The sequence below is a fragment of the Erithacus rubecula genome, assembly GCF_903797595.1.
Source record: "Erithacus rubecula genome assembly, chromosome: 12".
Taxonomy (NCBI): domain Eukaryota; kingdom Metazoa; phylum Chordata; class Aves; order Passeriformes; family Muscicapidae; genus Erithacus; species Erithacus rubecula.
Genome location: NC_136664.1, coordinates 7,823,451 through 7,848,055, shown reverse-complemented (window position 1 = coordinate 7,848,055; position 24,605 = coordinate 7,823,451). Strand labels below are relative to the sequence as shown.

The 24,605-nt window shown below is 49.7% G+C and overlaps 1 protein-coding gene across 1 annotated transcript in view; it reads left to right on the top strand.

Annotated features, from left to right (window-relative positions):
• CFDP1 (craniofacial development protein 1) overlaps nt 1–20,000 on the top strand; it is a 61,535-nt gene extending 41,535 nt beyond the window's left edge. Inside the window, exons 6-7 of the mRNA XM_079316453.1 lie at nt 14,332–14,490; nt 19,248–20,000. Of these exons, the coding sequence (XP_079172579.1) occupies nt 14,332–14,490; nt 19,248–19,338 (250 nt within the window). The 3' untranslated portion in view covers nt 19,339–20,000. The remainder of the gene's footprint in view (nt 1–14,331; nt 14,491–19,247) is intronic.
• The last annotated feature ends 4,605 nt before the right edge of the window (nt 20,001–24,605 follow it).

Genomic DNA, 24,605 nt, shown 5'->3' with positions numbered 1-24,605 from the left:
AATCAGCTGAGTGTTGCTGGAGACCTGAGAACAGCCCTGCTGAAACACCAGATTACAGTCCAGATACGGCCAAGAACGCTTTGTCCAGATACTACTGTGATTGAGCCTGATAAGGGAATTTTTTTGTTCATGCAGAAAGTTTCCTGCTTCTTACTGGTCTCCTGGGAGGTTCAGCATGACCTCCTTGTACCTGGCTGTTTGCAGAGCTTGGTCCTGGTGCTGCAGAGCCCAGCAGCTTGAAGTCAGGAGCAGGGTAAAACATCTCCCTCTCCTCTCCTTTCAAATGTATTTTCTCCCCCTTTGCTAACATTAATCTCTGAAGTGCATCAGAATTGCTCACAAGCAGATTCTTTACTGGAAACCACCTCAAGTTTTGAGCAGCTTGAGGCATCTGGTTTGACTGGAGAGGACTCAGAACACAGGCATAAGTGGGTGCTTAACATCAGTGAGAGCACTGAGTACCAGTGTAGGGGTATCCCAAGGTAGCTCCTAGGCAGTGTGACAGCCTTGTCCCTCAATGCAGTTGTCACAGATGAAGTTAAAGAAAATGAGGAATTATGCTATAAGTGAGATTCAGTCTCCTCTCTCTTGCCAAGGGCTGCTCTCCAAGAACTGAGAGTAGGCAGAATGGTGAATGACCTGACTCTAGCAGTGTGGGTCATTGGGTGCTGCATGCTGTGAAGGCTTTCACTAGTCCTTATCTGGGAGTTTTGCCAAGAAACTGGTGCTGAGGGAGCTGAATCTCAAGCTATGAGGCAGAGAAACTTTCACTAGGAGATCTGGTTGTAATTGAAAAATAAGGAAACAAAACCAGCTAGAGAGGATGACAAGGTTCAGAAGATTGCTCAGTAAGTTGGGTCAAAGGAAATTTAGATGTCCTGAAGCAGATCACAGAAACAGCTGAAAACTGGGCTGGACAGAGACATGGAAAAGGAGCTTAGCCAAGAAAAGTCTTGAATTTCCATGGCACAGTGCAAAGGGCAGGAATCTCATAGCTTAGGTCCTTGAGGGCTCAGAGTGCCTGCCTGGGTATCCTGTCTGAGCCTCTGCCTTCTCTAGGGTTGTGGCATTTTCCTGAGAGCTCCCTGTGAGCACTTGTGGTCCATCTATAGCCTGCATTTCTGAAAGAGGCATCCACTCACAATGGAAAGACTTACAATTTGGGATCCACCACATCCTTTGGGAAGCTGTTCCCATGGTTAATGCATTTACCACATAACTGTTACAGTTCCCTGAAGGAGTTTGAGTCCTCAGCTGGCAACCTGCCTGCCTTGCTCAGTGCTGCTGCATAGCTTTCTGCTTCCTGAGGCAAAAGTCTTGCTAGAAGAGGTCTAAAGGCTTCCTGGGATCATGCAGGCTCCTCTAGAACAGCCAGGGAGCTGAACCTGTTCCCTCCAACCAGGAGTATGGAGTGAGTTTTGTGAAGCATTAGTCTCTTCATTCACCAGCAGCCCACTGATCTTGTCTCCTCTCTGGGTGGATGTGTGCCTTGCTGTTTTGCCCTCAACAGCTGGCAGGTCATGCAGGATTTGAGAAACAGCTCTGGCATTGTACCAGGCAGAGGCTGTGGGACACTCAGCAGTGAATTCCAGAGATGATGTGTCATGAAAGCCCTGGCCCTGCCAGCCCCTCTGCATGAGGCTGCTGGAGGTAGTGGGAGCCTTGTGGGGTTGCAGTTCTCGTGTTCAAGGAGAGCTTTGGCTTTCAGTGCAGATTTTGGTAGGTGGATGTGAGCTGCAAATTCTCTTTGGGAGCCTGCAGCTTTGTGTGGGTGGGAGGGAAGCCTTGTGCTTACCCTTCTGCCTGCCTCCAGCTGGAAGGTGACAACTGAGCTTGTGGCTGGGAGAAGTCAGCTGTTTCCATTTTCTTCCTCTGGAGACTTGAACTCTGTTTCCAGTGAGGTGGGTCCCTGGGAAGAGGAAGGGCAGTTTTCTAAGTGGCCTTGCCAGCCTTGGATATTTAAAACAGTTCTGTCAAGCCCTGGAAGAAAAACAGAGGATATTCTTATTTTTTCCTCTTAAGTACATTTTGGGCTCTCTGCACTGTCCTCTGGTTTGTTACTAAGCTTTTCTGCAGCCTTAGTAAGTTGTTGAAACAACAGAGAAAGTTCTTGTTGAGAAGAGAGTGCATCCTTTCATCAGTTGACTTTATATTATCTGTTCTGTCCTGGCTGGACATAATGTTTTATATGGGAAACATCTTTAAAGCTTTTAGGGTACTTCTCTTCTTACTCCTGGAATACCTTCTTTGATCTGGATCGTTGGGCCAGCTCTTCATCTGGGCTGGAACAGGAGAAGGTAATTGTGATGGATCCCCCAGTGATATTACCCTTCCCAAAAGCAATTAAATGTGATCAAACCCTCATTTGTTTTATGACTGCTTGTCACAGTGCCCAAACATTTATAGTCCCCCAAAGTCTCACATGCTGCCAGGCCAGGCTTTCCACTGGAAGATAACTGGAAGATTGTATTTATGTATTGGTGAACTTGCACAACACTGCAAAGCAGCTGCTCCACTGGGCTCTGGCTTGTTGCTTGTAGTGATGCATTTGTGCTATGCAGCCCTGATTCTCCTTCACCCTCACTTAATTTCCTGGGAGCTTTCCCCTCTTCTCGCTGCTGAGCTTTTTGAACATTTGCCAGTGGAGGCAGTGTATTTGTTTTAATCAGATCTATTCTTAAAGCTGTCACATTAATTGCTGTTCTAGGTGGGGGTCCCTCCCTGCCCCTGTCCTGCCGTTCTCACCTCGTTTTGATCGAAGCCTGGCTTTGATCTGATGCAGTGGGAAGCTAACCAGGACTAAAGACTAAGGCTGTCTAGGAGCCACAGAGGCAGACGAAGGGACTCTGCAGTGCTGGGGGGACACTGGGAGTTGTTTTGTCAAGGGTGTTTGGGTGTTGGATCCTGCTTGCATGGCACACTGTGCTGTAAAGAGCGACCTGGGAATCACACCAGCTGCTCCACCATCCACACTCATTCACTTTGAAATCCCTTTAGCACTGGAACAATTCCATTAGCAGGACTTCTTAAGCCTGATTTGGAGGGGTTTTTCTGCCGTTTAAAACTGTCTGCACAGCAGTGTGGAGAGCTTGTCATAACCACGACATTCCCTGCGTACCTCGGGGCTGCTTGCAGCTGAAATCTTGAACAAAAGATCTGCTGTTAGACAAAGGAGGAAGGAGTGAGCCTCTGAAGAGAGGTAGAACTTCTTCTCTGTTTGCCAGCAGTTTTTTTTCTAACTGTTCTTTTTTTAAGGATTGGTCACCAATTAATCCATGTCATTTTGCAGACAAAGCTGTTAACATATTTAAGGTTGCATGGTGAAATAACTTCAGTGCTGTTGGTTCTAGCAGCTCTGAATGTTCTCAAACAAATGCCTTTTAAGATAAAAATGGCCTGTGCTTGATCCCAGCCCAGAGTTGTGGTCGTTATTCTTTTATTTGAAACGGCTCAACTGAACCCAATGAAGTCAGTGAGAGCTGCAAGTGTTTGAACGTCAGGTCACACTTATTTCCATGGCTAAATATGGGCATAATGCAGGGTGTTACTCTAAAATGCTTCAGTGTGTGACCCAAGTTGGAGCCCAGCAAGTGTGCTGTGTGCCACAGATATCACCTGCAGTAGCTTCTGACAGCTTTCAAGTCATCCACCTGTTGGACCTGAGTACCAAATGCATCCTGCCCTCTCACTTTTATTTTTTGCTCTTACCTGCTGTTGGGGTGTGAGATACCTCACAACCACACAGGAGTGTAAGCTCACTGGCAACTTGAATATGTGTGTATTTCTGCTGATTTCATTGGGTCAGAAGTGAGAATGGTAGAAGCAGGACACCTTCATCCCCCACCCCTGCATGCTTCCCACACAGTGTGGACTTAGAGCTTTATAAGAGACATTTCTGGCCACTCTCAGTGGCAGCACTAAGATACAAAATGAAATGTAGCCCACCACCTTGGAGTGGGGTAGGTGCACTGGTTGTTCTGTGCTGATGCAGCAAAGTCCATCTGAAACTAACACATTTATTATCCCTAAATGTTTGAAGAACTTAAGAGGAATGTAAAATATATATGAAGAACATGCGTGAGACTTTTTCAATAAAATTAATTAAGACAAGCAGTGCTTTGCAAATTCAATTTAGTCCATGTGGGAACAGTTTGGAGAGTTCTGGTGCATGTATGCAGTCTTTCAGTGGCAAGAGCAGGTCTGGTTTGTATTGTGTGGATGCCCTGGGTGGAGGAGAGCTCACATGAGGAGTGACTGCAGCTTCCAGCTGGGAAGGGGCAGCTCCATCAGCATTTGGCTGCAGCTGCAGCACTGTGTGTAACAGGGGCGTAGCTTTGGCTGTAGACCAAGCCCAAGTTACAGGTCCTTACCCATCAGACAAGGCTGGTTAGTGCTGGCCTGGAGTCCTTAATGTCTTCATAGTATCAGAAGTCATTTGAATGCTACAGCTCTTCCAATTAAGCTCCCGTTGAACTCTGTGCACAGATATTATAATATAATTGGCTGGCCTGCTGCAAGTGCATTAGGAGAGTCTGCTGGTGAAACAGCCTCTGTGTGTGCTCCAGGCTGGAGGGGAGCCAGAGCGAGCCCTGGGCTCTGCACAATGTGATACTGATTAGGAGGGTGCGAGATTTTGTTTTTGCTAAAATAGTTCTGCCAGCACAGCCCGGAGGGCAGCTGCAGTTACACTGGTACAGAGGGGGCCTTATGCTGCTCTGAATTGTCCCTGGCTCTGGGGTGAGGATGCTGCTGGATACCTTTATCCTGCAGTAACAGCCTGTGCGTGGCTGAGGGCTGCCCAGCTCCACCAGCGCAACTTTACTTTGTTGATATCCACCCCATAGCAACTTTGTCTCAAAGGCCCAGGGGAAATATTTTTCTTCCTCTGGCTGTTAGGAAGTGGGTTCTCCATGGCAGCAGTCCTTTACAAAGGGTTTGGTCCTGAGCAGGAAACCCTGGTCCAATCCCTAATGAGCCCTTCCTGCTGATAAGGGAACCTGCGGGTCAGGGGCTCTGCCTGAGCCAGTCAGCTCCCCAAGAAATGATGTTCTTTTCACTGAGCACATCCTCCAGAGCCTGTGAAATGAGACTACAGGCACCCCAGAGAAGTGGGTGCAGACTTAGATGCCACAGAATGGTACCTGCCTGAGGAAAGGCCAGCTCTGGCAGAGCTGTGCACCCTTGATATCACTGCTGATCTCTGACATTCCTGAGCTAGAACATCCCATCTCTCCCCTGCTCAGCAAGTTTGCCTCTTACTGTACATGGAGATGAACAATGGTTTTATTACTGTAATAACTGTATCCATGTGTGCAGTATTATGTGTATTTACACCTGGGTTATCCCCCAGTTTGGGAAGTAGACTGGAGAATAAGGTGCTGTCCTGTTTTGGAGCAAGGAAGCTCTTAGATCTCTTTTTCCAGCTTTGCACTTTGGAAAGGCCTATCCAGTACAGTCCATGACTTAATGAAGTATTTCTGTATTTTGGACAGTGCACTAGAAAAGAAATTACTGACTGATATCTCTGCTGGCAGCCCATGACATGGTGCTCTGCAATCTGCCATGTCAGTTTTGCTATTCAAAAGCTGGTTCCATGACACTTATTTCCTTCCTCAAGGTGAGGTGCACTCTGCCAGGGCAACATTGCACAACTTCTAAAGTCAGACCTAAATCACTGTGCTGGATTAATAACAAATCCAGCAATAAACCTGGAATACTGGAGCACTGCCCTTGGTCAGGCAATGCTTGCTGCTGTTGCTGGGAATTGGGAGTGACGTGTTTTTTTCCCCTGTGACAAATCTTTGTTCCCCCACTGGCTATATTTAGACACAAATACATCCAAAATCAACTTGTGCCCATGGCAAGCTGTGCTGCTGCCTGCAGCAGCCCTCACCAGGGCAGCATCACATGGGCTTTTATTCTGTCATATCTGCCCTTGCCTCTCCACACTGATGGAAAATGCATCATCTCAGGCAGGCTTCGATTGCTGGGCTGCTGGGATGGAGTGGTCTGACTGTCCTTGCCTGATAGTGTCTTTTATCCCCATCTTAAACTTTTCAACATAGAACCTGGCTGTGGGAAGGAGAGCTATCACTCTCCCTTCTGGAGAGGTTACACCTCCTCTTCTGTCTGTCTGTCATATTGCTGTTTGAACATTAGTGTGCTTTAGTTGTGATCCTTCTCAGGGATTGCCTCCTTTGCTCAATGGAGCCAGTGTCAAGGACTTCCTACTTTCTGCTCTTTCCAGAGTAGAAAGAAGCTGTGAACATCAGTGTTCAGGTAGGAGTTTCCACCATGAGACTCTCTGAGGCCTCAGGGAGTGTGGGGTGACATTAGAAATCAGAAAGAACCTGGGGCTCAGCTTAGCTCTTGAGATTGCAAAAGCAGTGATGACAAAGCAACTTAGGGTTAGCCTGGGTTGGCAAGCCTGAACAAAAGCCTGAGAGAAGTTAACTCACATTATCAACTCAAGTGTAAACTCCCATTTCCTTGTTCCTTATAAGTACTTGAGGCTGGTCCTGCTACAGTCAGACCATGCTCCTCTTGCAGGTGTGTGGTCAGAGCATTTTCACCTGGTCAGCAAAGCCCTTTGTGCAGCAGTTTGCCTTGGTCTGCTGGCAGGATCACAGGCAGGGTAATTCCCATTTTCCCAACTCATTTGCATCTCTTGCTGCCTTTGGACACAGCTTCCTGCTCTGCTGTGCCCTGTAGCACCATGGAATGGGTTTTGTCACAGCCATGGCTGCTTTCCACAGTGGTTTCATGCATGTTGCTCTTCAGAGTGCAGGAAGTTTGACAGCCCTCTCTCCAAAGATATAACCCTGCCTCAAAAATCCCCACTGCTCCTAAGCACTTCAGGCAGGTTCTTTGGCTGAGTTTGCATGTGCTTTAGGGTGTAAATGCTACCAGCTTAGCAAGTGGAGCATATGGGCAGGCACCACTGGGTTGGCAGTGAGCTCCTTGGGCTGTGCCACCCTGGCTGGGTGCTGGGAATCCATCAGTCCTCTCCCTGCCAGCCTGCCTTGGGCAGTGCCCTCCTAACAGGATCATTGCCAACCCACCAGCACCATCCACCCTGCTTTTATCTTCATTTCCTTGGTGCTTGTTTGGTTTTTTTCCTCCTGGGATTTCAGTGTTTGATTATTTGGCGTTAAGGAGGCTTTCTTCTTTGTTTTTTTAAATACCTGTTGTGACAGGCAGAGCTGAGAACAAGTCAGGTTGCTCTCTGCATCCACCTGAGAGCCTGTTTGGGAATCATTGCCAAGTAGGGGCATGGGGAGAATGTAGAAATACAATTGGATTTTTCCTGGAAGACTTTTTGCCCTTGGCTGGTTATGTGGGGTGAAGGGTCAGAAGAGCTTGGTCAGTTTTAGGTTCTGAAGAACCTGTTATATCATTCTGGGGAAGGTTTCTGCAAGCTGGCAACACCAGGCACTGTCATTCTGCACCATCCAGCCAAACCATCCTGACCTTAAGGAGCTGATGGCACTGCACTTGCCTTCCTGACACATACCCCTCCTGTTCCCTGCCAGCTTTTTCACTCCTCTGCTGAGGAAGATGGTCTGGGGGTGAGCAGCAGAAGCTGGCACATGGGCACCATCTCTGCATGCATCCCTCTGGTGCAGTGTCTGTCACACCCTTGCACGCAGAAGGAAGGACAGCAGGGCGGGTGAGCCATGGTGCTCTGGGCAGGAATCTTCCACATTATTAAAATGAAAGTATTTACTGGCTGCATCAGTTGCCCAGCTGTGGTTAGTTTGCATGAGAACCATTTCCTGCAGTTAAGGAAACTATTCAGCTTTACAGCAGATCGTGGAAGGAAGATATATTACAATGTCCAAAATCCTCTCTTTGCTGAGTGGGCAAGTTTCTCACCTGAATCTCTGCCATCAAAACACTTGGGGTGACAGGAACAGAGCTGCCACTGCTGTGCTGCAAGTAAATATCACAAGTTCCTGTGAGAAGGGGAGGAGAGGGGTCAGGAAAGGGACAGCAGGGGAGCCAGAGCTGGGTGGTCACAATGGTGCTTTAAGGGCTTTGGGGCCTGAGATGCCATCCTTCTGTACTTGGTGACATCTACTTGCCAGCACCCTGTCCTCATAGTGGGATCTGACATGCTGCTCAGCACTGCAGGGAACCAGCAGGGAAGTGATTTGTGTTGTAGTTTGTGTTTGAACTGAGTTCTGCTTGAAGCCATTCAGCAGTGCTGGAGATCTAGGAATGGATGCATCCTGCTTGTCCTCTTCTGCCAGACATCATAAATACACTTGCCCTTGCAGAAGTCTCGTCTAGCAAACAACAAAAACTATCCATCTAAGTTCTGAACTTTCCTTGAAAGTGAATTTTTATAGGTTGTAGGTGCAACCTGCCTTTTAAAATGGTAATTGGTAAAGGTGATCTCTGATGATCTGCTTGCAAGGGCTAGGGGAGAAGGCATTGGGGCTTTCCTGGCCTTGCAAGATTTCCTACTGATGAAATTATGTAATCTCTGTGAGTCTACACTTATTTCTGCAGAAGAAAAGATTGCTCTGCAGTGCTTCATGGAGAGTCACCAGATGTTTTGGATGGATGCTGGAATGTGATGGAGTATCCAGCACTAAATTATCTCTGCTCTGGGAGGTGCAAAACCCTGCCATCAGGCCAGAGAAGTTGCTCCACTCTTTTGCCTTATTTCCTCTACCCCATAGCTGCAAGGTGTGTGGGATGCCTAGGTGGAACCAGCATAATCTAAAAAAAAATACTCTTCTTGGTTCAAGTCTTGCAGCAGCTGCTTTGTCACAAGACCCTCACTGGCAGAGCAGGTAATTTGCCAGTGTTTGATTGGGGCTCAGGGAGCTTGTTTTCATTAGTGGGGGAAAATAAGCAACTCATTTATGATCTGGATACATCAGTGTCTATCCTCTTTTGTTTGCTTACACTATTTCCCCAAAATGTGGCATAACAAGAAGAGGGGTGAGGAAGCATTGAAGTGTTAACTAAAAATCAGTAATACTTTGTTTCATGTTCAGTATTTTCATCTTACAAATTGAGCCCTTAAAAAGTATTGATGCATGGCAGGAGTAGGCCCTTCCTGCTACAGAAGTTGTTGTCCACAGCAAGGTGGATACTACAAGGCAGAAGGAGAAGCAGCAGAGGGTCCATAGTCTGTGGAGCCAGCAGAACCAGAGCAGCAGAGGGTTTGTGATCCCCAAGGGTGGAGGTCAGGCTGAAGCTGGCGACACTGCTGGATCCTTGGCCAACATTTGAGTGATTGTCCTTTGGACTCAATTTGTTCATTGGTGTTGGACATCATCTGTGAGCTCCTGCAGTCTGACTCTGGCTGTCCCTGCCTTCTTCTGGCCAGTTACCTTGATCTTCTTAGGCCAGCTGGTGCTGGTTCAGTTGTTAAATAGTCTCCATAGGTATTTCACAAAGACAGGAGGTGCTTTCCCCAGCGTTCCTCTTCAACAGCTGCAGCATGGCTGTTGTGGGTAGGAGAGGCTGATTTGCAAAGGCATCTGAGATCCACTGTGTCAAGGGAAACGTGAGGGCAGACAGGAAGAGCAGCACAGAGCTCTGCCTCTGGTTAGCAGGAATGTTCTGCATGGATGGAGGAAGAAGGTGGCTTGGCAGCACTGAGTCACAGGTTCAACATGAGTCACTGCTGCCACATGGTTGTGAGGAAGGCACACGTCACAGGGCTGTGCAAGGAGCTGCGTGCTGCCCAAGGCATCTGAAGCATCCCCCTGCTCCCAGTGCTGGTAAATCCCTCACTCCTGCTATTCCTGTTTTGGATGCTGCGTTTTGAGGAGAGGGCCAATAGCTGAGAGTCCGTGGAGAGCAGTGAGTGGTCAGAGGGCTGGAAACCATGAGGAATGAGAAAAGCTTGAAAGGACCTGGGGTTGTTTAGTCTAGGAAAGAGCAAGCTGGAGGGGGGGGGGCAATATGAAAAGCTTTCAAAGACATAAAAGGCTGCTGCAAAAATTGAGGGAGTGATCTGTTCTTAGCTACTAGGAAGAAGATATCAAGTCATAGGCTGAACAAGGAAATTTAGTAATTGGGGAAGACTTACATAAGTGAAAGGCTGATGAAGCACTGAAACCTCAGTGCATGTGGGATTGGTGTCAGGAGACCTGCAGAGCACCCATCTCTGGGTGGGTAGGATAGGAACTCATCTTGCTTTGGCTGGTGAGATGCACTATGAGACTTTTGTAATCACGTTCTCAATTGCTGGAAGATTATTTTCTAAAGCCTGTGATGAAGTCCACTTCTTTTAAACAGGCATGCATTTCCCAGACACTGCTGACCTTCCCCTGATATCAGGGATTACATGTGGCAGTGAGACTTTATCACTGCTATAGCAGCAATTTTCCAAGCTCCTGGTCAGGCTCCTTGGTGCAGGCTTGCTCCAAGATAAGGGGGAAGTGTCATTTTTAAGGACAGAGCGTGTTCACCTGTGGTGGGACAGCAGTAGAGCCCATGGCTTGCTGCTTGTCCCTGTGTATGACCATGCCAGATGATGCTCAGGCATAGTCCTTGTCCTGACCACACTGAATGGTGCAGGGGAATTCCCCCACCAAGGCAGAGCTGCCCAGCATTTTTAATTTTTTTTTCTGGTTCAGGGACAGACTTTGGCTGTGCTTTTTAATTGGGAAAATTTAGAGCATGTCTTTGTGTCCTAAATAGGCGATTGTCCTGATCCTCATCCCTGGGATCCATTATGTCTTAGCAAATTACTTTCTCTCTTTTAAATGCCTTAGTGATTAAAGATGCCATAGCAGATACCCTTAATGAGTACAAAAAGGGTAATAATTCCTCTTGTTGGCACTGAATGCAATTAATCAGGCCCCTTTACTTGCTTTTTAAACAGATGAGGCGTTTAAGGCCAAGCAAGTTTTTAATTGGACTTTAATGTTTCTCATTTACTTCATTTTGGCACAAGCGTAGGAATTCCCACCCCCAGGTTTGCTGGATTTATTCAGGGTGATAAAAGGCTCAGCATGGAATGAAGACTCAGCAGCAGACTCAAACATGTCCTTCAGCCTGTGCCTGGCCCCATTGCCTGGCCCAGGCTTGGTCCTGCTACAGCAGCACAGAATTGTCTGGACAGGAGCAGAACCAGGTTATGCAGCCCAGAGCCAGTTTTAAGCATGGGGCTGACATTGGATATTAATAATATTTCTGGAGTCATCATCAACACAAGGATGCAATATAGCCTTTCCTTTTTTGTCAGATTCCATTGCCTGGAAGGAACTCTTCATTTGTGGATTATATGGATGCCTTTAATGGAGGTCCATATCATAGTCCAGACTCTGTAGCTTCAAACAAGGGGTGAATTGCATGTTTTAAGCAATATTCCTGAGATCCATGGCCTTGAGAGAGGCCTTGAGCACCATGACAGATGGATGTGTACATCCAGATATAAGCAGCCCTCATCTAATTTGCAGCTCCTGCTCCCTGAAGCCATCACCACCTCTTTTCCACCTCTGGCCATGAACCATCTTGCCTTTGGTTCCCTCCCATTCATCCTCCACTGTGGTTTGGGGGCAGCAGTGGTCTGTCAGCAGGTCTCAGTCTGTGTTTCATGCAGAGACATGTTCAGCAGCCCAGCTTGGCCGATTGGCCCCTGTCCCAGCTCAGCTCTTCCCACCAGCAGCCAACAGCCCAAGGTTCAGCCAGAAAGGATCAGTCTTGGCATGTGTGAGCCTGCCTCTGAGTCTGCTTGTCACTCTGCAGGGCAGAGATTTCTCTCACACCCAGGAAAGATCCCAGAATTTTCAGTTGGGATTTTCCAGGTGTGCGCTATGTCCTTTGTAGTCAGCCCTGTCTGTATTTCAACTGACAGTGACTGTGGACATCCACCCACAGAAAGGTCAGTGGATGCAGATGAGCTGTGGGTGTCCTTGGATAGGTGAGATGGCTCTTGAGTCATTGAGGTTTTTTGCCCCAAAAGAATATTTAGGAGAAATCTAGGGACAAGGGACAACACCCTCCATTTCTATATCCTTGCTTTTCCTACTTCAAAGGTAGGAAAATCTTAAGCCCAAATGTGTCTGGAAAGTTAAGTGTATTCAGAGAAATGTGTTACTGAATACCTTAATTTAAACACCTTCTGCCTGCCAGGCTTGAGGCAGAGGAGCTTTGCCATCTGGATCAGCCATAGCACTTCCCTAGATCTGTTTCAGGGCATCTTTAAGGCCTCCCAGTGCAGTGTAAGGAACTGTGCACAACCACCAGGTTCTGCTTTCCAGGCAGCTGCATAGCAGGGAATGCCATGGAGGATGCATGGTCAAGATTTTATTTGATTCATCCTTATTCTTTTTCATATCTCCTTTCCTCTGACTCCCTCACATCTTGAACATGCATCTGGGTTTGCTGGTTGAGCAAGGCTTGTGTAGTCTTGGATAGCCAGATATGGGAACCAAGTCTCTCCAATTTTATCTTGTGCTGAGAACATCTTTGCCCATTTTGCCCCCTTACACCACTCCCCTGCTACCTGCAGATAAGGATACCTGGAGCCATCATGCATTGAAAAATAAGGGAGAATTGGAAGCTGAGCAAGGATCAAGGTTTTACTCTGTGACCGTGGTGTGAAGGGCTGTAGACATCTTGATGAGATGTTCAGGGATAAAGGCGAATCAAGGAGCATCCAGCTTATTCTGCGTCCCCACTGAGTGAACAACTGCTGGCTGTTGGCCTGTGCTCCAGCCATGGGCAGGGACTGAAGGAAATAAGAGGGCCAGGTCCTAGGACATTTCTGCTCCTCTGGCTGGTATTGAGGAGGGGCAGGCAGCCTTGTCCAGTTGCTAGAGAGCCTGCCAAGATGTCCTTAATCCCAAATATATCTATGTCAGGAAGCTGCAACCCCAAGTGACTCTAGCCAGCCATTCTTTCATTGAGAGTCTTCTGGCTGAGTCTTACAGAGTTGTCATTTTCTTTGATTTAATTCCATATAAACTGCAGAATTATTTTCCTTTAGAGGCTTGCAAATTACGGAAGCATAAACCATGCTAATGATCCGATAAGGACAACGTTGGATACGTTCCCAAGAACAGCTACCCCTGGGCAGGAGTGTGCTCAGAGAGCACTGATAGAGAGCAATTTGCCATGCTCACCTGGCTGCCTTCCTTGGGCCCCCCTTCCCAAATTCCTTCATCTCTCAGGAACGAGAGTAATTTCCTCTCTGGCTTCTTGCAGAGGCAAAGGCCCTGCAGACCTGAAGTTATCTCTGGAATGTGTGTAAACACGAGTTCAATGGGATGCTGTTTGCCCCCCATTCCTGGGGGGGGTTTAAGAAGGGTTAATACAAGTTTGTTTTATGGGTTCCTATCCCTGAGAATTGTCTTCCTTAGAGGGCAGCTTGGCTGACCCGAGCCCCTGTGTGTGCATTTCCCAGCATAAAGGGGAGATTCGGGGGCCCCACCATGCGGGTGGGATTTCACTCCTCTGAGAACAAGGGATGAAAGACCAAAGTGATCTTCCTGCCAAACAGGGACCCAGGAGATGGTATAGGATCACAGTGCACGTGCACTGGGACTCAGTATGCAGCTAACAGGATTTAGGTGATGCTTGGACAGAAACAAAGCAGGAAAAGGGTGGGGGTTACAGACAGTTCTGTGCTCCCATCTTCAAAGAGCATTGAAACATAAGCAGGGGGACAAAACCTTAGAAGTGATGTATGGACTGGGGCTAAATGCATTTCAGTGGGAGGCATAAGGAACTCTTATCTGTTTGCATAAAAATAATTCAGATGTAAGTTCATTAGTGGTGTACAAGTACGTCACTAATGAGACTTGCCTGGAGACCTAAGTGTTTTGGATTTAGAATAAGGGACAGCAACCAAACCATGAAACTAGAGAAAGTCAAGCATTAATACCAATGAAATGGTTAATTCCTGGATGTGTTGTCAGCACTGGTGACGCACTGAAGCTGGATGCCTTCCAGAAAACAACACTTTAACTGAAGACAAAGAACCAGACTTAGCACAGAGGTGATCAGTGGAAGGCTTGGCCTGGTGTATACAAGGGGTCAAACTAGATGATTTAATGATCTCTTTTGGCCTGAAAGCTCTCTGTTCTCTTAAGAAGATAAATGAAAAAGCCCTTTCACAAAAACCAAGCACTTGAGATATGTGTGTAATGAACTCTGCTGCTTCCAGGGGAACGGCAGAGCAGGATCTGCAGGAAGCGTGACCTTGCCGCCTGCAGGCTGCCTGGAGTTGGTGGCCATCTGTTTGGTGGTAGTGGCTCGCCACCATCGAGGCCACCACTCTCACATGTGATGTTTCTCAGCTCTGTTTTTAATTGCCATCTCCCTGCATTTAACCAACATTTGCTCCTTAATCTCTGTCAGGGTGAAGAGGCCAAGTGGTATGAGTAGCCTCCTGGGGAAGATCGGTGCCAAAAAGCAGAAGATGAGCACACTGGAGAAATCTAAACTGGACTGGGAGAACTTCAAAGAGGAGGAGGGGATTGTGGAGGAGCTGGCAATCCATAACCGAGGGAAAGATGGGTAAGAGGGACTTTACCTAATAGTAGTCCAGAATTTCCCACCACTTCTTTTACATGTAGGAAGCCCATTGCTGGCTACAGAGTTCAAAAACCCGTGGGATTTCTTAAGGATTTGTTCTAGGGATACATAAAGCCAGTAGCTGCTGTAAGCATCACAGGGAGACAGGTAAGTCTGCAAACACCTATCACGCTCTGCTACTAGAGAACTCTTGTGAGTTCTCTAAGTCCAGCTAATATCTGGATTTATCATCTCTTCTGTTTGTGCTGCAGAGCATGAACTGGTCTAATGCAGCATCCCTGTTAGGAAACACAATTGCATTTGTTCTGGGTTTTTTTCAGTTTGGGAGGGTTTTGTTCTATTCTTCAGAGGACACATTTCAGCTGCATCTGCCCTCCTTCCTCCAGCACAAGGATTTGTGTAAACCCAGAACAGCTGGCAAGGTGCACTGATTATGGCAGCACTGGGCGTTGGTTGTGTGCGTCAAGCAATGTTCACTCCAATGAAGTTAATGGAAGTATCATAAAAGTAAATGGCGATGCTGTAAATAAAACAGAAAGTTAATAACATGCACTGCAGGGAGTGATAATGAGATCAGAAGCAGCATTTCCACTACAAGTGCTTTGCTAAGCTCTGGGAAAACATAACCAGCTTAGTGGACAGCTCGTAAAATGTAGGTTTTATTATAAGCTATTCTTTTACTCTGCAGGAAAAACTTAAAGCCTCTGCATTCCAACAGATTGGTTTTTCGATTTTAAACAGATATTTTATAATTGTCAAACTATCAAATAGATATTTTCAGTTTGGTCTTGCACCCTTCCACAGCACACCTTCTCTATCAAATCTTCCCTGACCTGTTTCTGGTCACATGCCCTTGAAAAAGTAGAGCAATTCAGTAGGAGTGCTGGAGTGGGGCAGCTGTTGCTCTGAGATCCCTGAAGTCCAAGGAGGTGAATGATTTACACTACATACAGGTGTGGCAGAGCAGTGTTTTGTGTCATCTCTTATGTGCCCAAACCCAGTACATTGACTGTTCTTGGCCAGTGCTTGTTTCCTGTCCCACCCCAGCCAAGCAGGACAGCTTGCTCTTCATGCCTGGCAAACCTTTCCAAAGACACTCACATGATTGTCCTTGAAGGCTAAAGAAGGGATCAGCACATGGAAAAGACGAGCAAAGCAGAGCAGCAATTTTAAGAGCATCTTTAATCTTGGACAGCTTTGGGTTTTGCTGCCTGTCATATCCCAGGCTAGAAAATCTGCTGAGCTCTTGGCAAGTGATTTTTGTCATTAAACAAATGAGGAACATAATGCCAGGATAACTTTAGACACTCCTTACAAATATATTTATACTAGTCAGGCATATAGTGTGAGGGGATCAACAGAGTATCTGCTCACTGGGAATTACTCCACCTTCAAGGTAAAGGGAGGAGGGAGGAGCACTGATGGAGGAACAGCCCACTGCATTTCTGCTTACAGGCCACCTCGGTGTGATGGGTGCAGTACCCTGCCTGGGGGGCAGGTCGCACAGACACAGCTGCTGCTGGCCTCAGGTCATTTCACAGGAGCCTGTTGTCCCTTCTGCAGCTGCCTCCTCTCCTTTAATAATGTCAACTGTGCTCACCCTTCAGTGGGCAATCATTTACACATCTCTATAAAAATTGTAATGAGCTGTTGTTAACCCTTCATCCCAGGCAGGCGAGAGCAGGGCGCTGCCTTTAATCCCTGGTGCTGTTAGAAACCTCTGCTCCCCACGTGTCCTGCTGTGTGATTGTAAATGTCTGCTTAACAAGGAAAGCTACAGCCCATTCCTGGAGATGTTTGCTTGATGCCACGTACCCTGTGCACTTACAGAGATGGTCCATGCAGGCACACATGCTGAGCCAGAACACAGCAACCAGTGGAGCAGTGGGACTGTGGCATCTTTCTGACCCAGTACCAGTTATCATACAACCACAGTCTAGGCCTAGAATTCCTGAGACAGAAGGAACATGTGCTGCCCCATGGCTCTGTCCTCCCTCACCTCTCATTTTCCACCCTTGTACCCCCAGCCCCCATCCAGTGATTTGCATTTCCTTAGGTGTAGAATTTGGATTTTTATAGCCTGGCTGTATCAAGTCCTGAGGGCCTGTCCTGGATTTGACAGGAGGGGCTGGAGTAAGGAGCAGAGGCAGCTATCCCTTTTGCTGTTTTTCTTGCTGATGTGCTTTATAAATGGAAATGTGTAGTGGCCTCTTAATTGGGCCACCTTTGTAGGGCAGCCCCATGGGGGAGCAGCCGGCCCTATGCTCTCCTGCAGCAGGTGACTGATGGTGACTGACAGGGGACAGGCAGCACCAGAGACCCTCCCCAGAGCAGCTTGCAGCTGCCCTTGTTAGCAGAGACAGCCTTACTCCCAGTGGAGTTACTTTGCTTTGCTGTGGATCACAGCTACCCTGTTTCCAGGCAGGTTGATAATTTACAGGAAGGTATTGATTCAGGTAGCAAAGGTTGTTTAGACAAGCACAGGATGGGTGTTTGTGCCTCGCTCGTGCACTTTGCACCGTGTTTGTCGGTGCCTTGGTGTTGGCTGCACGGAGCTGGCTGAGCACAGAGAGAGCTGCAGCTCCAGCACAGGCTTCAGAGCATGGAGGGGCTTGTGCTGACCCTGCAGCTTCCCTGCCCACATCTGTCTGCACCTCCAGCCCCAGCACAAGCCAGGCAGGCCCCACGAGCCCCGCTGTATGCCCAGGTGGTGCCTGGGGGTTCTGCTCTGGTACCTGCAGCACTTTGCAGTGGCCAGCCAAGGACAGCACCATGGGATGCCGTCGCAGTTCCTCCTCCGTGCAGCGCTGCTGGCTGCAGCTGTGAGACCACATTCCTGGTTCATGATCCATATCAGTCCCCAGCAGCCAGGCCCTGCCCACCAGAGAGGCACAGCAGTCAGGGAGGAGACTGACCCCTTGCTGGGTTTGATAGATGGGTGTCACCGAGCAGCCAAAAGAGCTTCAGATTCAGTAGCTTGGGCTGTTGCTGCCCAGGCCATTGGAGTGTTCCCAGATGAACATCAGTGACTCCTGTCCTTGTCTTCCCAGCTGGGGTTGTGGTTGGTGTTTAGCAGTGGAGGGGGAGAAAAGCCACACGCCCAGCAATATGACACTGAGCACATACAGCGTGACCCCTCGGCTTCCTTCCTGTGGCCTCTCTGAGCCCAGCCCCAGGAGCTGGTCACCTCCCTCCCTACAGGGATGAAGGGAAGCGACACTCCCCTGCCTGCCTTTCCTGAACCAGCATGGGGAGGGGGCCTCAGTGCACAGCCTTCCTCCAGTGTGAGGGGCAGGGGCCACAAAAACACCTCCTCCCAGCCAGCTCTTTGCCTGCACTGTGCTGTGCTGCTCCCTGCCCCTCGCAGCCAGCAGACATGAGCTGACCCAGTTGTGTCAGCACGAGATGGGCTGGAGCTGCAATGGGAATGGGGTGGGAGCAGGGACACACGGGGCTGCACACTCACTTGGGGGAGCCACTCACTGAAATGAATCTGAAATAATTCATTTCCAGTGATGGGCAGGAGTGACAGGGCTGTCCCTTGCAGCAAGGGCAAAGGCTCCCTGCTGGGAACAGAGATTCAATAGTTGTAGCATAAAGAATTGCAGAATCACAAAATGGTTCAAATTGGAAGGGACCTTTAAGGTCCCACTAATCCAACCCCCAGCAGTGAGCAGAGATTCTTTATCTAGATCAGATTGCTTAGAGCCCCATACAGCCTGACCTTGCAGGGACCTCATCACCAAATATTCATCTGTCTCAGACCACTGGTAGGAGAGGCCTTCAGCTTTCCTATGCGGATCTTGGGCACTTTCATGCACACTGCCAGCCACCCAGCAGCCTGGAGAATCCTGAGATGCTCATCTTCTATTAGGTTTTGGTCTTTGTTTCAAACAGTGGGCTGCTCTGGTGAGCAGGAAAAGCAGTGACTGACAGAACAGCCAAATTCAATGGTTCCCCACACAAGTTTAATGACCTTGCCATGGCAGTCCAGTGTTTGCCACCCTGGAACAAAGGCAAAACAGTTGTGATGATTCAATTACAGCTCCTGTTTTGAATTGCAATTTCACTCCTTCTGTAGGTTAATTAGTAGCACAGCCCCAGGCTGTCTGTGGCAAGGGTTTGCAGCGAAGTACATTAAAATTCAGCTGCATGCCATTAATGAGCAGCAAGGTGCTTTTCCAGGCACAGGCGTGCCTTCTTCCTCACAGCACTCAGGTGCCTTGCTGAGGGGCAGCACTAAATGCTCTGTGGTGGTTAGAAGCTGGTCTGTGGCTGGGAAACCCCTGGCCCGCATCCCTGAGCTGCTGCAGGCTTGCTGGGTGATGCTTTTTGCATCCCCAATGCTCCTTGTGCCTGTTCCTGGCTTGTACTGAAGGTTGTGGTTGGGTTTGAGATGCTTTGCTGGGTGGTGCAGACCTGCTCTGATTCCCTTCAAGGTGTCTGTGGAGGACATTTCTCAGCTATAGGAGAAGAGCTGGTACCAGAACCAGCCAGTTCAGTTCCCTAGCCTGTGCAACCACCAGACCTCTGGGAGTCACCCAGATGACAGCCAGGAGAGCACAGTGTAGTTTTGGTGTCCACAGGAGATGTTCAGTAGAGTGATGAGTTCATGGAAAGAGAAAGAAGGAGACAGGTGGTGCTTTCCCTCCCTGCTCATCCCTTCAGGTGTGGTTTGCCCCAGGCTGGGGCCACACAGGCTGCCATAGATGCTGCTCACAGCCTGTGCCTTCCTGCAGGTACATCGAGAGGAAAGCCTTCCTGGAGCGTGTGGATCACAGGCAGTTTGAAATCGAACGCGACATCAGACTGAGCAGGATGAAGCCCTGACGTGCTGGGATGGCCATGGGGGATCCTGCTCCCTTCTGTGCCCCAGGCTGGCTGGGGGCTGCTGGCCACCAACGACCACCAAGCACGGAAACTGTTCTCTACCCAAGACTCAGCCTGTATGTCTCAACATACAGGGTTTTCCTTTTACTGTAATAGTTTGGGGAGGGTATTTGTCAATGGACAGGAGGCTCTTCGAGAGTTAAATGGCCCAGCAGCTGATTGAAGACACTGGTGTAATTCTGGCAAAAATTTTCCAAGGAGAAGAGGTGGTGTCACCTTTACCCATGTCCTTTACTGATCCCAGGTGCTTCTGGCAGCAGGAGGAGCCACCAAGGCTGGGAGAGTACTGGCATGTTTGGTGGTGAGAGTGGAGCTGCGGGAAGGTTTCATGGCTGCTGTGCATACACAAGCTGTGGGCTGGAGCCCTTCTGCCTGCTCTGCCAGCCCCGCAGCACTCCCTGCCCCTCCGCCCTCTGCTCCTGTCCAGACAAAGCCAAACTGTCTGTACTTGTTTGTGGGGTCTGATGATGCTGGGGGGGGGTTAAGCAAGCTGGTGAAGAAATCCTTCCTTGTTCACGCTGTCAAGAAGATGGGAGCAGCTGCAGCAGGCAGGAAGGGCCAGGATCTGAGTGTTCACGTGAATAAAGTATTCCATCCCAACACTCTTGCATGCTGGCAGTGTGGTTTGTGCGGGAAGCAGAGGACAAAGAAATTAAGGATCACATACAGTAAGGAGTGTCTGACAGGAATCATGAAACCCTTTCTCAGAGGTGCCCAGTGTGTGCCCTGATAGCAGCCTGGGGGTCAGAGCAAGTGCTTGAATCACTTCCCTCATTACTGGAGCTGGTGGTGCAATGAAACCCAGAATTGGGGGTGACAAGGTCAATGTAGTCCCACAGCAGTTCTGCAGGAGTAAGGAAACCCATCCAAAGCATGGCCACGCAGGGATATTCAGCAAGTGCAGCTGCCTGGGAGGGCAGGCCAAGGCGGCTGGGTGTGGGACGAGCAGCCAGAGCTGAGACCAGCACACCATCATCCTGGCCATCCCTGCTGGCCTGGCTCTGGTGGGGCTGGGCAGCTCCCAGTGTCTGCCTGTGCACATCCTTGGAGGAGAGGTACTCACCAGCGTTGGTGGGGCAGCCTGTGCTGGGGGAAAGCAGCACAAGCCCCATCCTTCCCGCCCACAGGGTGAGCGATGCTGTCACTGCCCGTGGCCCCTTGCCTGTGGCTCTGAGCACAGTCTAAGCTCATGTGTCTGCTGCTGAGTCAGCCCCTGCTCTGTGGCCTGCAGGATAGACAGAACAAAACACCACGTGCTCAGGGGAGCTGCAGCCTTTGGCGCCCTGTTCTGTACAGAATCAGCTGTAATGGACCTGCTTGAACAAGCCTGAAATTGGACAGAAACAAAACAACGGAGTGATGACATGGTTTCATCTCCAAACACTTCCAAGCCAGTTGCTATTCTGGCTTAGGTTGTGAAAACAACCAGAGTCCTTGTGCAGGGCACTGTTGTGGGGAGATCTCAGCTTGGGGCTCCTGAATGGCCCTGGCAGGACCTCAGTGTGGGCTGTGGAGCAAGGCAGGTGCTGCTGCAGTAGCTGGGCTGCTCAGAATGGTAGTGTTGGACTGCCTCCAGTGCCTTCTCTCCTTATGTGCTGTCCTGCCCTCCTTACAGGGTCCCTCCCAACAGAGACCTCAAGGCAGCCCAGGCTTGTTTTGCTGCAGATCCCTGAAGATGGTGAGATGCTGAGGCAGCCACAAGCACGGCTGGGAGGGCTGGGCCAACTGTGAGTGCTGAGCAGGCAGCCAGGGAAGTGATTTGCCTATTGCTCTGCTGTTGCTGAGAAGTGGGAATATTTGGGAGGATTTGTGTCCTCTATCCTCCCATGACTCTGATGCTGGACAGCAGCAGGGAAAGCTCATGTCACCCCTGCACAGGCTGGGACCCCATGGTGTCTGGCTTCTGGAGGCTGCCAAACAAAATCTTTGCTGCAGTGTGAGTATCCCTGCTGCATTCTAGGACCTCCTCTGCTCCAGCAGCTGGGTGGCACCAAGTAGGCAAGAAATGGAAAATAATTTTGTGCGTTGTATCATGAGCAAGAGCAGAATGGAGATGCACCAGGTACCCTTGGAGATCCCAAAGGCCAGAGGCACCAAACTCAGCCTTGTTTTTGAAGGCATTAAAGAGCTCCAGGCTGTCTCCATAGTGAGTCTTACAGCTGCATATGGCTCTGGATGGCTTGGGGGTGGCTTTGGATTCACATGCACACTAACGGTGTGTTAGAGGGATGTGACCAACACACCCTCCCCTGGCATGCTGGTGAACTGGGAAAACTGATGATCCCAAATTTACAGGATTCTGCCAGCCAGCCCCAGCTATGCTCTTCAGAAACCCTCCAAAATTTTTTTATTCCCTTCAGCTGAGCAAATATGGAAAATCTTGAAATCTTGGAAGCAACCTGACCTGCTGGAAGAGTGCAGTGTAATGGCAGTGGCTGAGTGCCTCGAGTCCCCTCTCTGCTGGACTCATGGCAGCATGGTGTGCCCAGCTCAGCTTGAGGATGCTGGGCTGCGGTGCCAGCTCCTGGCCCAGCAGGTTGTGACAGGTTTGGTGGGAGGCAGCCTCCAGCCTGGGCTGATTCCTGGCTTCCTCCACGCTCCCAAGCGTCCTGCGATTTTGCTGGGTTGGATCATGTATTCCTCGCCTCTCTTTCCTGAAGACGAGGAGTGATTTACAGGTCTCCAGAAAATACAGCTTGGCTGCTCCTCTCTGCTTGCTATTTCCATTGCCCAGTCACCTTCCCATGAAGGGGGATAGCCCCAGGATCTACCAGCCCTCAGCATCCCCAGCAGCCCTTGATGTCCCCGGCAGCCCTGCACTTTCTGCAAAAAGCAATGTTTGCAGATGTGGGTCCATCTTTTGAGACATTCCCACCTTGAGCTGCCTTCTCTGGGAAGCTCATGTGTTCTCCATGGGTTGGGACCGACCCTGGGCATTGCTTGGGGTAATTTTGACCCTATAAGGAATCCCTCATGGCCAGAGCATCACCTCGCCCTGAGGAACTCCCCCCTCCCTGGCTGCCTGAAGGGGCCCCTTGTGCAGCTGAGCCCCAAACAAGGCTCCAATTGTGTCCATGTGTCCTGATGGTCAGGGCTTCTGCTGCAGCATCAGTGTGCTGGGGCCGTGGTAAAACCAGCTGTGTCCAACCCACACCCACAGGCTCAGCTTTACTGATCTCCTGAGGTTTCTGGGGGCTGTTACAGGACCATGGGAATCGTGACAGGGAGGCAACACTGTGCATTTAAAGCCGCTTCAGTGAAAGGAACATGGCAATAAATGTTGGCTCTTGACATGGGAGGAGGTTGAACACTGGCTGATTGAAGGAACATCCCATAGTCCCAGGCTGTCCCAAGGACCACAACAGGATTCCTGGACAGAGCTGCCATGGAGCAAAGTGTGGCAGCTGGGAGGAGGAGGAACCAGGGCATGGAGCTGACCTCAGGAGCATCTCCCTGCAGCCAGGGTAGCAGTTCCTGAGGGGCAGAGCTGGTGCCTGGAAGGTGATGCTGACAGCATCATATCCTCTTTTCCAAGATGTTGGATGCTCTCTTTCAGAGTAAAGTCTCACCCAGCAGCACAATGGGATTCTGTTTGCAGTGCCTTCAAAACTAATGCAGAGTGATGGAGTGGCCTGTGGGTCTCCCACCCCATTTGAGGGACATCCTTGTGCTGGTGGTGAGTGCTGGCACTGACATTTGAAATTCAGCTGATGGCAATGGCACAGCCAGCCTTTCCTGCCATCAGCCCTTCCCACTCCCAGCAGTGAGCCCCAGCTGGGGGCGAGGATCAGCGCCAGCCCTCGCTAGGGGATGAATGGGGAGACAAACAGAGCAGCTACTGTTGGGGCAGCCTGAGGCCTTCAGTCTGCCTTGGCTTTGCTGTAGATGAGGGGGTGTCCTGCCATCCTGCTCTTCAGAAAGGCAAGCAGCCTCCCCCAGCATCTTCTCTCCACAGCTAAGAACCAGCCCAGTGCCACAGAGAAGAACAGGGATAAATCCTGGTTGTGATCCTGTTGGGTCCCGTGATATTACAAGCCAAGAGAAATGTCCTCATTATTTCCAGAATATTGAAGTCTAATAAATCCTGTCCTGCCTTATAGGATTTATTTCTTCATTCATTGCAAGGAGACTCAGTGCTGTGTAATCCTATTGCTGCTCCAGGAGGTGGGGAGTGGCTTTCTGAAGCACAGACCTGGCAGGGCTATGGGCAGGAGCAGGAAGCCCCAGCCAAAGCTGCTGGTCCCAGCAAACATCCCAGTGCCAGCCCATTGCCTGGTATGCCCCACTATCCCAGAGCTGTGCCCTGGGATTCACCCAAATGAATCTCATCCAATAGCTGGGGCATGGCTGGTTTCTAGCCAATTAATATGGCATGGCACAGCCTGATCCCCCTATTCATTGTACATCTGCCATGTTCCCCCCAGTCTCACTTTGGACTCTTTCTACACCTTCTCACACCATATCCAGCAGGAAAAGCTGCAGAAAGCCAGGAACAGGCCCAGCACAGCCAGTCCCCTGCATCTGCAGAGCAGCCTGCCTGAGCAGAGCCAGCCGTGCCTGCCTCACCATACACCAGGGACTCTGCAGAGGACAATGATGGACACGTGAATATGGCTGGAAATTTTGCCACTGAAGTGTTTTCCATAGCAACTGTTGCTGGGGCAACCTGCATCCCAAGGAGCATCCACCCCAAAACACCCATCCCTGTGTCCAGTGGGGCTGGCAGGGAATCACAGCATGGGACTGGTGGGATCCTCACCGTACCCCACCAGCAGCAGCACAGGGATGCTCTGCAGCCAATCCAGCTCTGAGCATCCCCAGTGCTGCTGGGCCCCTGTAATGCTCCACTTTTCATCTTCTTTTTGGCATTCCATTTTCTCAAAGGTAGGAGAAGCCAAAGGAAGACCTGTTGGTGCCTGCCTCCCCGTGGGTGCTTGGCTGCAGAAGCAGGTATGTGTAGGAGCTGTTGCCAGCTCAGGGTGCTCAGCAGATGCAAGCAGTGATTTTTGTCTTTGATGGACCAAAAATGGGAGATCGAGTTTTGACAGTGAGCACTTTGATTTGGGCATCAGCACAGGGAGAAGGAAAAGTGAAAATCCCACTGCTTTTAAGTCCAAAAGCAGGAAGCTTATGGCTCCTCAGCATCTGCCTGAAGTCATGTGGTGGAAGCTTCACCCTGGGGACACCTGAGGGATCCCAGGAGACCC